This window comes from Brassica rapa, chromosome A08 (genome assembly GCF_000309985.2).
Source record: "Brassica rapa cultivar Chiifu-401-42 chromosome A08, CAAS_Brap_v3.01, whole genome shotgun sequence".
NCBI classification, from domain to species: domain Eukaryota; kingdom Viridiplantae; phylum Streptophyta; class Magnoliopsida; order Brassicales; family Brassicaceae; genus Brassica; species Brassica rapa.
Window position 1 is genome coordinate 17634496 of NC_024802.2, and position 14469 is coordinate 17648964.

Below are 14469 nucleotides of genomic sequence, written 5' to 3' on the forward strand. Positions count from 1 at the left end.
CCCAAAGACCAAAGTGCAGCAACTAAACTACATGGAATGGCTTGCGGTCTTGGCAATGTCTGTCTGTCTCTTTCCTTCTGCCTCCAAAAAACTTCCCTCTCTATTTTGTGCAAGTGAAGCTGCTGCTGCAACCTCTCAAGTCTCACCCACCAGAAAGAAACTCATAAACAAATCTCTTTCCTCCAAACCCATTTGGTTCACAGAGAGCTTTGTTGCTATGCTTTAGACAAAGACTGCGTCTTTATTCTTTGATTTAGAGAGGAAAAGAATGTCTCTTTCTAGGCTTGGGGTAAGGAATGTGTACGGTACGAGTCAACAAGCCGAGTTTTATGGAAATGTCGATCGTGAAGACCCCGAGGCGATTCTCAACGGCGTTGCAGTCTCTGGACTCATCGGTGTCTTGCGGCAGCTTGGTGATCTCGCTGAGTATGTATTTAACCTCAATCTCTGTTTTTTTTTTGTTCTTTGTTCTTTTGTGGGTCTACTGTTGAATGATTCTTTGAGCTAATGGTGAAGTTAAGACAAAGAGAATCTTCACTTTTTGCATGAAAGTAATTGGCTTTTTTAGTGAAGTTTGTGATTTAGGATTCACCAGAAAGAAAGAAAGTAGCTTCCTTTTTTCCTTTTGCCTCCTCTCTTGAAATAAACTCATGTTGTGGCTCTTGATGTTGGCTTGTGGGTTGTTCCTGGTTCAAAAAGGGTTATCTTAGAATCCATGGAGAGCCACATAAGCTGCAGAAAGGAAGAAGCTTTGTTAAGGGTTTTACTTCTTTTCACTTGATTCAGGTCGGCAGCAGAGATATTTCAAGGCATACAGGAGGAAGTTATGGCCACAGCTTCAAGAAGCAATCAGTTGAAGATGAGGTTGCAGCATATAGAAGCTACAGTGCCTCCACTAGAAAAGGCGGTACTTGCACAGACAACTCATTTACATTTTGCATACACAGGAGGTTTGTTTGTCCTGTGCTTATCTTGTCAATCTTCTCATTGTCTTGACCCATGGTGTCTGATTCTTGCTAGATTTCACATTAATTTTTATTTGATAAAATAATGTCATCTTTTAATTCATAGTAGGCCCAGTTTCACTTACCCCTTATACTAAATTACTCGACAGATGGCTAGTTGAGAATAAATTGTTAAAAATTAGTTATGTTTTCTGAGAAACTTCTAGAGTAGATAGACATGATATTGAAATGTCAATAGTGGTTAGGGAATCCCACTGTCTTGTTATGAAATGTCTTTAAGTGATTAGAGTTTTATGTCGTTATCAGGTGTGGAGTGGCATCCTCGTATCCCACATGAGCAAAATCATTTTATACACGACGACTTGCCTAACTCTTTTATGGATCATTATGAAGAGTGCAGGGATCCTCCACGGTTGCACATGCTTGATAAGTATGTATCACTTGCAAGCTAACATTATCTTTATCTGGTTATGTATGTAATGTACCATCATGTTAACTTGAAACTTTATGCTTTTATATCCTCAGGTTTGATATAAACGGTCCTGGATCTTGCTTGAAGCGTTACTCAGATCCTACTTATTTCAGAAGAGCATCAAGCAGCCTGGTTAAAGGAAACAACAAGTTCCAAAACAATAACATGAGTTGTAAAATTAAGGTGTGGTTTCTTATATTTATATTGGTAAAGCTTTATATTATTTGTACTTTGCAGTTATATTTATTGTTTTGTGACATGAACAGAAGAAAAAATCTTCATCAAGGAGTCGAGATATGTCACGTCTGGCCTCAATGGCTAACCAGAATGCTAGGTAAAACATAAGTTTGCATAGTTAAGTTTGTTTATTTCAATTATTAACTGAAACATGGAATGTATATCAGGAAGACACTTACTTCATTTAGCTTCAGTGGACAAACCTCTTCTTCTAAATCTGCCTCAACCAGTGACATGGAGAAAAGATCTGATCTCCAAGATCATCATTCTCACACTTATGATTGCCTTTCAACTGCAACCTCTTCACTGAAGGCCGGAGAAAAACAGAAAGGGGGGTTAGGTTCATCCAGCTTGACACCGGGCTCTTGCACCATAGGTTCAGTACTCTCTGAATGTGAAACCGAAGATGAACATGATAATTTACAGTTTACTCCTTTGCAAGGGCAATCTGCTGTTGGCTCTTCTTGCGTTAGTTGGGATGAGAAAGCAGAGATAGTGGAAGAACCTCTTGGTGTGCAGACAGATGAAGCATCTGTTGTGGATGCACTAGATGAGAAAGCAACAAGCTATGGAGAAGGCACTGGTAGAGTTGATATTGAAAACGCGGAATCAGAACCAGGACTACAACAAAGTAATGGGATTGATGAGGTAAAGGAGATGAAAGCTGGTTCAGAGATTGTGAGAGAACCGAGGGATAGTAGTGAACATGAGACTGAAAGCGAAGGGGAGTGTTTTGTTGATGCGCTTAATAGTATTGAATCGGAATCTGAAAACGAGCAAGGTCTCAAAACTAGTCTAGAGGCAGTGAGCAGTCCATGTGGTGTTACCGGTGAGAGGTTGGAGAAGAGTTCCAACAAAGTTGAAGAGTCTTGTAGATCGATGGACAACGGTTATTTAAATGCAACTGATGAAATGAATCATCAAGATCCATTGGAGAGTGATAATAGAAGCCGTTCACCGCTCAATGATGTTTGTACAACAAGTAACATTACCTGTGGAGAAGATAAAATCGGTTTTACAGTTGTTCCGGCTCCTGAGAACAGTTTATCTGATTCATCAAACCCCTTGTATCATAGTGAACATCAAAAGTCAGAAGCTAAGGTTTCTGGTGAAGTTGAAGCAATTAAAATATGGACTAATGGAGGTCTATTGGGACTGAACCCATCGAAACCTCCAGTCCTGGAAGTGCCAAGTCTGGATTGCAAGGCCGAGGAAAGGACATTTGGTTCTGCAGAAGCTGAAAAAGATAAATCAGATGATCTAGTTGAACATGTTCTGGATACTTCAAGCTTAGGGACTCAAAATCTAACTGTAGACCAGAGAGAGTGCCATGAGACTTCTTCTTACGGAGTCTTTGGTGGACTGAGCCAAAAGTTATTCACTAATAGTTTCCGCAGAAGAGATTCATTGTCTCATGATAATAGACAAGCTTTACCAGCAACTATTCCAGAAAATGATGAAGTGACTACAGAGAAGAGCAGGTTTGGTGAGCAAGATAAGGTTCTCTTCAGAGAGGAAGCTCCTATTGATTGGTTTGCATCGTCTCCACCTCTTCAACACATGAAAATATCTCTCAATCCCGTTGACAACACCCTTCAGGCGTCAAGGCTGAAGCTGAAATTTTCAGATGAGGACAACAACAGCAATAATACATTTCCTTCCTTTCAGTTGCTTCCAGAGGCTGCTACTTCCCTTCCTGATTCTTGTTCAGACGACGACACTTTCTGTATGACTTCAGACATTGATTATCTTAGCGATTATCACTCCTTGTCAGATTCTGAGCAGTGGGAAGAACACAATGACAGCCATGAAAGAAAAGAGCATGATTCTTTCCATGAAAGTACGCATGTAGATAACAATGGTGAGCCTTCTTCTCTAGACACTGAAGCAGAAAATGGTTGTGTGGCCTTAAACTTCTCTTACCTCCAGAGTCCTGTTGAGCCTTTACCACCGCCGTTTCCACCTGCGCAATGGATGGTTTCTAAAACAGGATCAGAAACAATATCTGAAAACAAAACAACTCAGTCCATACAACTACAAGACGCTCTCAGGTTTGCGTTTGAGAAGCATACTTCATCGTCTATAGTCAACAAAGAAGAGCCTAACACTGTGGCTTCGGCTCCTAAACCAGAAACTAAGGTGCAATATTCAAGGAATCGTTTTAGATATTATTTCAAATTTTCTTGAAATATTAACAAGCATATGTTCTCTCATAGGTCCATGTGAAGAATAATGTGAAGGAGGACAAACAAAATGCTAACGAAAAAGAGACTGATGCTGATGACTTCTTGCAACAAATCAGAACACAAGTGAGTGCAGTGTATTTTTTTTTTTTTTTGTGGTAAAAAAGAAGTTATGTTCTGCTTTCTTGATGCATTTTTAATAATCTTAAAAATTGAAAAACAGCATGTCAACCTGAAACCTGTGGTTATGACAAGGACTTTATCTACTGCTGCTGCTGCAACAACTGACCCTGCAATAAACATTAAGATCAGCGCCATGTTGGAGAAAGCAAACTCAATACGCCAGGTTCATCCTCTCTCTATATATCCCAACCAAATCTAATCTTTGCTTCAGAATCTTAAGTACTTTTTTGTTCTGACTCAGACACATGTTACTCTGTCACTCACTTTCTCTCTCTCTCTATTTACCTTTTCAGGCTGTAGCTAGCAACGATGGAGATGAAAGTGATACATGGAGCGATACGTAAAACCCCTTTTCACCCAAGAATCCTATTCATCTTTGTGATTTACTTTCTGCAAGCAATTTTTTTATTGTATCATAACTAATGTGTGGATTGTGTAGATGATGATGATACGTAAATTTTGTCGTAGCGTGATTATGTATCTTCAAGAAAATAATGTAGTTCAAGAAATAAATTTATATTAAAAAAGTTTTAATTGGTTATTATGCTCATTCATCTTGAGGAAAACATTTTGCTAACTTATGATCATTTCAACCAAGGATGATTATGAGAGTACAAAGCAGTTGACACATCAATCACAATTACCATGCTTGAACAGGATATATATACCACCTCATCATGAGAATTTAATTTATCTTCGAAATGTGGATAAGTTCTATATATTTCCAACTACGAATAAGAAGCATATGTTTTTTTTTTTGACCAAAGAAGCATATGTTCTCAGAGGTCCATTCAATGAATATTTTGTCAGGGAGGATAAACAAAATGCCAATGAAAAGGAGACCAAAACTGGAGACTTCTTGCATCAGATCCGAACATAAAGTCAGTGTAATCGATTCTCTTAACGTTAAATAAATAATCATTCTCGATTTTTGATGTGTTATATCCTCTTTAACGACATTCTTGATTTCTTTCATAGCATAATTTAACATCAACTCAACCTGCAGAGACATGTGGTTGCCACAACGACGACCCTACTACCACAAACACTAAGATCATCTTGATTTCGGTGAATGGCAAATTCTATACGTTATGTCCTTTTGATCTCCTATTTTCATCCAAAGAAATTTTGATATTTTCTCAAGATTCCTATTCTTCTCTCTAAATTACTCCATGCACGACAACCGTAGCTTGCGGGAGACAACCTATATTAGGGTTTAATCTTATTATGCAAGCAACTTTTATTGCCTGGAATCTTTTACGCATGTGTGTATTGTGTAGCAGATAAGTAGATTTTGTCGTACGTGATCTATATCTTCAAGAAAATATGAAATATAAATATATAAGCTGTTATCCTCACTTGTTCTTAAAGGTTGACGTTAATCGCATGTTTTGAAAAATACTGGTAATGTGTCCTTGTTTAAAATGTATTTTTTAAAATAGGTTTTTCATTCGATCTTTATACTATACTGAATACTCTCAGTTTTGTGTCAGCTGTGCTAATATTCTGGAAGCAATATCGCAATCAAAAAGGTCGAAAGAGAAAATAGTATATCTACCAAACAATTTTAAAGAAAATAATAAATGGTTTTGCTTATAATTTTTTTTTAAAGAAGCATCAAATGGTGAGTTGTCAAGTAGAAGAGACTTCGAAGAAGATAAGGTCTTCAAGACCATTAAGCCGTGAACTTTGCTTACATGTTGTGTTCTCTAATTACTTTCTTATTATCTGCCACTTGAATCGAAAGTTTAAATAATATAGATTTTGTTCTTGTGTGTACTGTATATTATTTTCTTAGTAGTTAAGCATTTTATCTACAATTCTTAATGCATGTCTCGCATTTAATCAAAATCGAATATTAAATCATAGACATTTGCTTATGGACATGTGACGGGATTGATTTTTTTTTTTTTTTTTTGAACAATATTCATCTGGTGTTGTTTCTTGGACTATACAGATATGGCTGACAGACAAAATTATAATCTCAACTAGTTGATAGAAATACTCAACGTAATTGTGTCTACAAACCCTTTTGTTGGTGTTGAAAGTGCCTGTTTAATGACTGATCAAGAAACTAGTACCTTATATACATATTAGGTCTTTGTGTGCAATCCATCCTATGACAAAGCAGCAGACCAATGTTCTTAAAATACAAATTATCAATTTTTTTGTTAAAGGGTTTTCATAAAATACAAATTAGCATATAAACTGAATAAGTAATAGCCTTATATATTGTGTGAAAGGGAATATCTTATTATTTGAAACATTTTTTTCTTTATTTGAAACTTTCCGGACGAGTGATAGGTTTTTTAATTTTCTCTCAAAGATATCACACCTCAAGGTTGAATAAATCTCATCAAAATGTAATTGTATCTCATATCGTTCTCCAAAATGGAAAACACAACCTTTAGACTTTATCCATTTGTTAAAAAAAGAAAATTAAACAATTCGATTTTTGTTTTAAAGAAAAAACAGTTCGATCTATTTCTTCCTCTTTTTCTTTAACTTTTAAATTCTTAATCGAAAATAAAGCTCTCGCATGCATGTACCCTCAAGGAAAGTGCACCTTTTCCAATAAAACTAAGCATATATAAAGTTTAGCTTACTAATTCATTCCACCTTATCTAGCAATAAGTAAACATTATTAATTCTTTTAGATGTCTCTTTAAAACTGTGGAATATGGAACCATTAGTATTAAAAGTGGGAACCCGTGGAAAAGAATTTTTTTTAATTAACATGTGAGTATTTTAGACTTATGACAGAGCTTAGACTAATTCACAAAGAGATGTGTTTCTCACAGATAAACCATCTCTTGATAATGAATCCGAAAACATAGGTCTATATATGTGTGTTATTTTATGAATAATATAACTTAGTTTCGCGCATGTGAATCGAAGTTGAAATCTGTTAGTATCCCAGCCCCATCTCTTTCCACTTGACCACACTGTGCCAGACTCGGAAAGAAACTTCTTATCAGTATGGAACATGTTCTCCTCATAAACCTAATGTATATATAATTACTGTGGACACAAGATTATAGAACTAATTTACATTATGAACACGACCATGTTGAAAAAAATAATAATTTGATCTTCTCATTTGTTTTGAAAGACGGCAAGCTCAAGTATATAAAAGCATAGTCCGAAATGTTGGGATAGAAATGGATAATTGATCATTTGACATTTTATTCTAACAAAATCAATAAAGTACAAGTCATATCTCTATAATAGACATTAAAGAGAGAAAATAGTTAATAATTCCTGTTCTTTATTCATTCGATTAATTTTAAATCACTTTATTAAAGATAGGATTAAAGAACAAAACCCCATACAAAAGATTTTGCTTTTGTTTTAAAAGAGAGCTTTTTATAAAGTTAATTTCCGAACCCAAAAGAAACAGTACTAATGAACATATTAAGATTTCAAGGGAAAAAATAAAATAAAAATGGGCAGCCAACAGAAATTAGTCACCTAATTCATTGAAACCTTAAGAAAAGAAAGAAAGATGGCTGAAGACAAGGTATCCCACCTTTACAAGTAACAACTAATTATGTGTGCTTATTATATACACACGCATATACATATATAGTTTTATCTATGCAGAACATGACTAGCCTTCCTTTGTTCTTATAATGCACATTTGTCTAGGAAATTTACCACGCAATGTAATATGTATTAGTACTCCATATCCATCGAACATGCATGTGATCAAAATTCTAGAATGAAGAATCCAAAATTCTATAATAGTTATATGTGTACAATATAATTTTTCTTACAAAAGTTAAAATTATACTTGTGTACCTCAACTGTCTCTCAATTAATTTGGCTATAAATTTTTTTTAGCTATAAACATATTTCAATCACATTGAGAGGATTATGAATAAAGTCAGCAAAAGCATTGGTGCACAAAAAAAAAAGAATAACGTCAGCAAAATTAGCTCAATGAACGTATATTTTCAACACATATAATATATATTTTACGCACAGTTATATTCTCTTTTTGAATAAGTCTATTAAAGTTTTCCTCAGTTTATTATTATATCTAACTTAAAAGTCGATCTCTTTTAAAAGGACTTAAAAGTTGTTCTTTTCTGCGACTGTGTAGTATAAAGGTTCCAATGAAAAAACATATATGTATGAAAGCACGATTTTGAGAAGAAAAGAGAAACATGAACATCGATCAGTGCTTTCTTTTTTCTTTTTCTTTTTCTCTTCTTTTGTTTTCTCCCTCTCATCTTTATCACTTTCTTTTAAATTAACCAACGAACGTGAATTACGTATATTCATTAAAATAAAATATGTTGTAGAAACATGCTTTGCTAAACTTTATTTATTTATTTATTTACTTATGTGACTACTAATTTGTTTTATTTTCCAACTCGATATCTGCTCAACCATTTTATTATTTGATCAAACAAAACTGCAGAAACTATATTGGTACAATTTTACACTGTGAATTACCTATAAGAAGGGACACAGGTGGTTCCTTTTGGGTTTGATAAAATTCAACCGAAGAGAAAAAATATTAAAATACAGATTATCTTCCATTTGGTTGAAACTCCTTCAAATCAGATGTTCCATATCATCATACATGAACCCATTGCATAATCTTCCAACACCAAGTTCAAATGTTAGATTGATTTCGTAATTCTTTAGTCGTTCTTCAATTTAATTACTTAAAACAAAAATATGTTATTATATCAATCTATACGCTATTGATTTGTTACCTTTCATAACTGTTACAAATCGAACCCTTCTGATATACAAACTAAAAAATGTTAGTCAGCTAAAACAAGAAGGAATGGAAGATGCTTCTGCGAATTTAAAGAGAATTGTCTAATATCTAGGGAGACTAATTGGGTTTTGACTAGTGACATTTGTTATTGTGGCACCAGAAAAGACTATCCTGCATAGTTCATTTATTGGTAGTGACTAAAGATAGTTACATATAGTAAAATAATTAATTGCGTATAAATCTTCAAAAAGTCATGAAAAAGATAAACAAAAGCATTATTCCAACAAAAACAAATACAATTTGGGAGAAAAGGAAAAGGAATACACACATTTTGTTTTGAAAGCAGTAAGTAATAAATGTGCCAACTATATTCTTTCTATATGTATTCTCCCTACTAACAGTTTTGCTTACGGATGGGCATTCGAGTTCGGTTTGCATCAATTTTAAATTTTCGGGGTTAAAAGTTTAAGTTCCATTAAGGTATCTATAAAATTTGTTTGGGTTTGGATAAGGTCTTTGTAAATCTGTTTAAATTATGTAAAGTAGTCAATAGTTTCAAAAAATTTAAAATCCAAAAAAAATAACATATATATTTGAACTATGTATGATCAAATATCTAAAACTAACATGAAAACTAGTTCAGTTTGGATATTTAGTTGAAGAATCAATATGTATTTCCGTTTTTTGGATATCTTCTGCTATTGCAAGTATTTATTTTTGGATTTTTTTTTAAATTACGTATTTTACATAAATTTGAGTATTTGAATATTTTAAATTTTAAAATAAATATATTTAAATATATAATTGTGATTCAAATATTTTTCGTATACTTGAAATATTTTGGTTTTGAGTTGATTTCAGTTCTAATTCATTAAAAATTAAAGATTTGGATCCATTCATGTATTTTACAAGCTTTGATTCAGAGTTAATATAACTTTTTAGATGAGATTCGGTTCTGTCTTTCGGATCCAATTATTTTGGTCGACCATTTACTCTCCTTTCCTACGAAAACGATATAATAATGCAGAAATCCTTTTAGATAAAAGAAAAAAAAATCAAAATCTTCATCCTATAAAACTATAAACGTCTCTTCTCTCTTTCATCACTGCAAGAAACTTAATCACAACTCTCCTTTTCACTCTCTCTTCTCATTTTCAATGGCGACCCAAGATTCACAAGGGATCAAACTCTTCGGCAAAACCATTACATTCAACGCCAGTAATATCACAACAACGACGATTAAAAAAGAAGTGCACCAGCAACAGCCAGAGCTACAAGCAACAACAGACGTCAGATCATCATCAACGGATCTAACGGCGGTGGAGAAGCGTCCAGACAAGATTATAGCATGTCCGAGATGCAAGAGCATGGAGACTAAGTTCTGTTACTTTAATAATTATAACGTTAAACAACCAAGACACTTCTGCCGAGGTTGTCAGCGTTACTGGACCGCCGGTGGAGCTCTTCGGAATGTTCCCGTCGGCGCCGGTCGTCGGAAAGCCAAACATCCGGGCCGTGTTGGTGGATTCGCCGAGTTTCTTGGGGCTGCGACTGGAGCGGTCGATCAGGTCGAGCTTGACGCTTTGCTGGTGGAAGAGTGGCGAGCAGCTGCGTCTCACGGTGGTTTCCGGCATGACTTTCCGGTGAAGAGACTCCGTTGCTACACCGATGGTCAATCTTGTTAAATATTCTATAATTTTAAATTTTCTTTTTAATATTATTTGTTTTCGTTTGGGTTTGGTTTAACTCGTTAGAAAGAAAATGGTTAAATTTGCTTACTCACGTACAGGCTAGCAACAAAAATTAACTAGTTGATTAATTAGGAGGGTTTAATACTTGCCTGTCTACTAAACAGCTGTCGCTTTTTCATCAATTTCTCTTTGTCGAATCTTCAGTTGTAAATTGAAGCTCGTGGGATTTTTCTTCTATTAAGAATTCGGAGTCGTTGACCATTAATTACCCCTTAATTAAAACAAATTGTTTCAAGATCTGTATACTATATAAGATTAGATCAGCTTCGTTTAGCCGATATAAAGTTTAATCTCTGTAGCTTAATTTGTTTCGCTTAAGTGTACGTAAAGTTAAGCAAAGATTTTTGACATATTAGTTAGTCTTCATATAACTTCTAACCACGAAACCTCATTCAATTGGACACTTAAGTTTTCACTTTTCAAGCTACAAAACAATCACACAATAATCGTAAACCTACAAAAATAGTATTATACAGCACAAACAGCTTTATAGTATAAAATATATTAACTGTGAATGAAGAAAAAATGAACAAAGTAAGCTAAATGTTGTATTTCTAACAAGACCACTGGTGACTAGAAAAAACTGCAATCTAAGGAATATCACCAATTTAATACGAACTTTAGAAAAATGAAAAAACATTAACTTCAAAAAAGAAAAAAACACGTCTTAAATCTTAATGAAAACTCTATGAAAATCTTGACGGCCACGTGATTTTCTTATTATAACTATATTAATATTTTAAAACAATTAAATTGTATAATTAACATCTTAAGATTAGAATAACACTGGATCAATGATATGTTGAAATGCCCCCTATGAGAGAATGACATGTTGTTTATGATTATTATTATCTTGAAGAGTCATAAAAAAATGACTCTCTTCTTTTTAAATTTGTCTCTTTTTCATTTTTTTAATGAGAAACGACTTCCTTGAAAGATTCTAGTTATGGATGATGTCACACAGTTTAGTGTTAGAATAAAAGGTTATTTGGCTTGGTGAACGGGGCGACGAACGTTAGACTGTCACAACGCAAAGAGGAACATCTTCGTGTAAAACCCAAACTACTAACGCACCACTCCACAACCAATCTAATCAACAACATTTGCCATCCGGAGTGAAACATGACATTCAAGAACTTAGTTTCACAGTTTTCGAGAAACAAACTTAAAAGTCGAATCACAAAGCTAAATGGAGACACACTGCACTGTCTTAAGTTAAGCACATAAAAGAATCTGACAGAAAATACAACAAAATCAAGACTTGTGTGCAAGTCAATCTCCTGCTTCGGTAAAAAAAATGGTTGTGGGTCCTAATGAGTAATGAATTGAGTTCCTGGTTGGTCAGAATTTTATAAATGCACAACAGGAGAAAATCAATGAAACTTGAATGAGTTAAAAACGTTTTGGAAAATGAGAACACAAAGTTTGGCTTTGGGAGGTTAATAGAAAGAAACTGCAATAACCAAAATGTAACACAAAGCGAAATGAGCTAATGGGAACAATCCATACAGTTTACTTCCAGTTTCTCCGAGTCCAAACGATATCTAGAAAAGGAACAAAGAAAGATAGAATCCGATTCAGACGACGAACACACTCACTCACTCACTCAGGACATGATCTTAGCAGACCGGACATAAAGACTGTCAACGACCTTCCCCATGTTCGCAATGGTGTCAAGAGTAGCCGAGTAGATAGCATCCGCCTTGGGATCTTCGAAAATGATGAGACACCCAGCTCCTTGATCCAACGTACCTGCAAATTTCTTGTCAAGAATCATCTGAGACAGCTTCTTCTCCACATGGTCCACCGGCAACCCAATCAGCTCAGCAATATGACCAATCTCAACTCGTGAGAAAGGCTCAATCAAACGGCAAAGATTCTGCTCCAGAAGCGTGTCATAAAGCGAAGAGAGATGCCTGTGAACAATCGGGTCATCCTCTAGCTGCGCCTTGTAGTCACGCAACGCGTTCTCAAACAGCTTCAAAGACCTCTTCGAGTGAGCATCAGCGACTGCCTTCATGGCGTCTAGATCGGGGCCAACGTACTGGAGTCCAGCCTTCGAGGAGATGATTCCCGCCACGTCATCAGCTTGGCTGACCATGATCTTGCACAGCAACATGTACTTCAAACTGAAAACAGCTCTCGGATCTCCCAGAGCGTTGAACGACTCAAAGGCTTCGAAGAAGTAGCTGTATCCCGTCTTGTAGTCCTTCTCTTCAGCGTGAAGGATCCCACTCTGGAGATCTATGGTTCCCTGTTGAGCCGGTGGGACGTAGATAGCGTTTGCAGCCGTTCTCGCTGCAGTGAGCGCAGCTTTCGCCTTTGGTAAGTTCCTCAACGAGAAGTGAAGTTTGCTCTCCAGCAAGTCAATGTCAACGAGAAGAAGCTTATCATCTAACCTCCTCACCTCTTTCACCAAAGTACTCAGCAGCGCCAAAGCTTCCACATACTCCTTGTTCTCCATCAAGAGAGCAGCCAGCCTCGCCTCCACTCGCTGCCTGAGGAAAGTCCTCTTCTCGGCGCGCGTCCACTCGACCATCTCTTTGCAGAGAGTGATCTGGAGATCAGTTGTTCCGGGTATCTTTGCAACAGCATCGATGATCCCTCTGACGATTTTCGCGGTCTTGGCCTTGGGGATTAGGGAGAAGAATGGTCTCAGTTTGGTTAAGAGTGTGCGGAGATCCTCGCCTCTCTTCTCTTCGGTGAGACGGTCGCAGAGGTTAGTGATGGCTTGCTCCTTGATCCGCAGAGCCTCTGGAGATGAAGAAGGGTCTTCCAAGACTTGGTAGAGTATCTGAATAGCCTCAGAGCTGTTGGCTTCTTGGGCCAGGGAAAGCGTCTCTGTTGTAGCGGGATACGAAACCATTGTTGGTTGGTTTTATGCAAAACTCAAACCCTGTAAACATAAGAAACAGAGATGTGATGTCTCAAAAATGTCTCCTTTCGAACATAATAACCCTACTCTATATGTTCACAACAGTTTAAAAAAAAAACTAATCCATAGTCAATACACAAGATCCATTAATAGATGCAGAAGTAAAGCAACATAGACAGTGAACACAAAAAACTTTTTAAGTAATAAGATGAATCACAGAGGCATAGATCTCAGTTCATTCTCCAAAGATCTATTAATCATTTCTCTCTATCAATTTTGGTTGCTAATTAGTGTAAGATGTAAGCTTAGAACATCATTGAGCTAATCCAATCAACTAGATTTTCTTCGCTAAATCGAACAAAGCTAAACCCTAGAAGCTATCGATAGAGGGGAACAAGATTTGATCTCAAAGGCAATTCGAGAAACCCAGAACTAATTAGATCTGATAAGCAAACCCACAAGAAAAAATAAGGAAAAGAAACTCACTTGTGTGGATCGGCAGAATCGTCGTCTCTGGGTAAAGCTTTCGACGGACGACGGTGAAGATAAAGAAGCCTCTCTGTCTTGATAGGGAAGATAAAGGCTAAGTTTTTTCGTAGTTTTATAATTTAATTAAGGGTATAATTGTCATTTCGTATGATGAAATCAGGGATCGCACGCTTCAATATATTCGGCGTCTTAAACTTTTAGCGTTTCGGATGAAGTGTTTGAAACCAACGCCAGACGCTTCAAAACCGCGTTTTTCTGCCCGTCCTTTTTTTTTGTTCAAGACAAAACTGACTCCTGCAAACGCAATAACGCAAAAGATGGAAACGCGAGAATTGAGGTTCAAGCCCACGATCCCAGATTGAAGGCCCAGGCTTTAGGATGGGTTCAATATTTTCTGTCTTTAGATAGGCTCTATGTTATTCTGTCTTAGCTTATTTCATTCAGTAAGTCTTCCATGATCTTCATTGTTATTCTTTTTAACCTCAAGGAAATTAATTATGATAATCTCAGTAGACATGGAAATGAATATTTTTTTTTAAATCTAGATCATGTACATGTGTTCAAATCGTTCTGAGAACA

General features: G+C 35.9%; 3 protein-coding genes across 3 annotated transcripts; 2 read left to right on the top strand and 1 right to left on the bottom strand.

Annotated features, from left to right (window-relative positions):
* The first annotated feature begins 31 nt into the window (after nt 1-31).
* On the top strand, nt 32-4581 carry LOC103835294 (protein SCAR3). Its single transcript, XM_009111435.3, has 9 exons — nt 32-426; nt 787-950; nt 1272-1395; nt 1491-1620; nt 1704-1771; nt 1842-3813; nt 3891-3983; nt 4081-4203; nt 4334-4581. Exons 1-9 carry the CDS (start codon nt 269-271, stop codon nt 4382-4384), a joined length of 2883 nt encoding a protein of 960 aa, XP_009109683.1. The 5' UTR covers nt 32-268; the 3' UTR covers nt 4385-4581.
* A 1913-nt stretch (nt 4582-6494) lies between these two features.
* Nucleotides 6495-11099, top strand: LOC103835295 (dof zinc finger protein DOF1.5). Its single transcript, XM_033277654.1, has one exon. The coding sequence runs from the start codon at nt 9933-9935 to the stop codon at nt 10458-10460; it is 528 nt and encodes a 175-aa protein (XP_033133545.1). The 5' UTR covers nt 6495-9932; the 3' UTR covers nt 10461-11099.
* Nucleotides 11100-11899: 800 nt separating this feature from the next.
* LOC103835296 (26S proteasome non-ATPase regulatory subunit 11 homolog) lies at nt 11900-14088 on the bottom strand. Its single transcript, XM_009111437.3, has 2 exons — nt 13888-14088; nt 11900-13422 (listed from the first exon to the last, which is right to left on the bottom strand). The coding sequence occupies exon 2, from the start codon at nt 13390-13392 to the stop codon at nt 12133-12135; it is 1260 nt and encodes a 419-aa protein (XP_009109685.2). The 5' UTR covers nt 13393-13422; nt 13888-14088; the 3' UTR covers nt 11900-12132.
* Between the last annotated feature and the right edge of the window lie 381 nt (nt 14089-14469).

Bases quoted from the DNA above. Each gene is read 5' to 3' on its own strand.
- LOC103835294 (XM_009111435.3), top strand. From the start codon at position 269: ATGTCTCTTTCTAGGCTTGGGGTAAGGAATGTGTACGGTACGAGTCAA. The intron at 1,772-1,841 runs GTAAAACATAAG...AATGTATATCAG, and splicing joins ATGGCTAACCAGAATGCTAG to GAAGACACTTACTTCATTTA. The intron at 3,984-4,080 runs GTGAGTGCAGTG...ATTGAAAAACAG, and splicing joins TGCAACAAATCAGAACACAA to CATGTCAACCTGAAACCTGT.
- LOC103835295 (XM_033277654.1), top strand. From the start codon at position 9,933: ATGGCGACCCAAGATTCACAAGGGATCAAACTCTTCGGCAAAACCATT.
- LOC103835296 (XM_009111437.3), bottom strand. From the start codon at position 13,392: ATGGTTTCGTATCCCGCTACAACAGAGACGCTTTCCCTGGCCCAAGAA.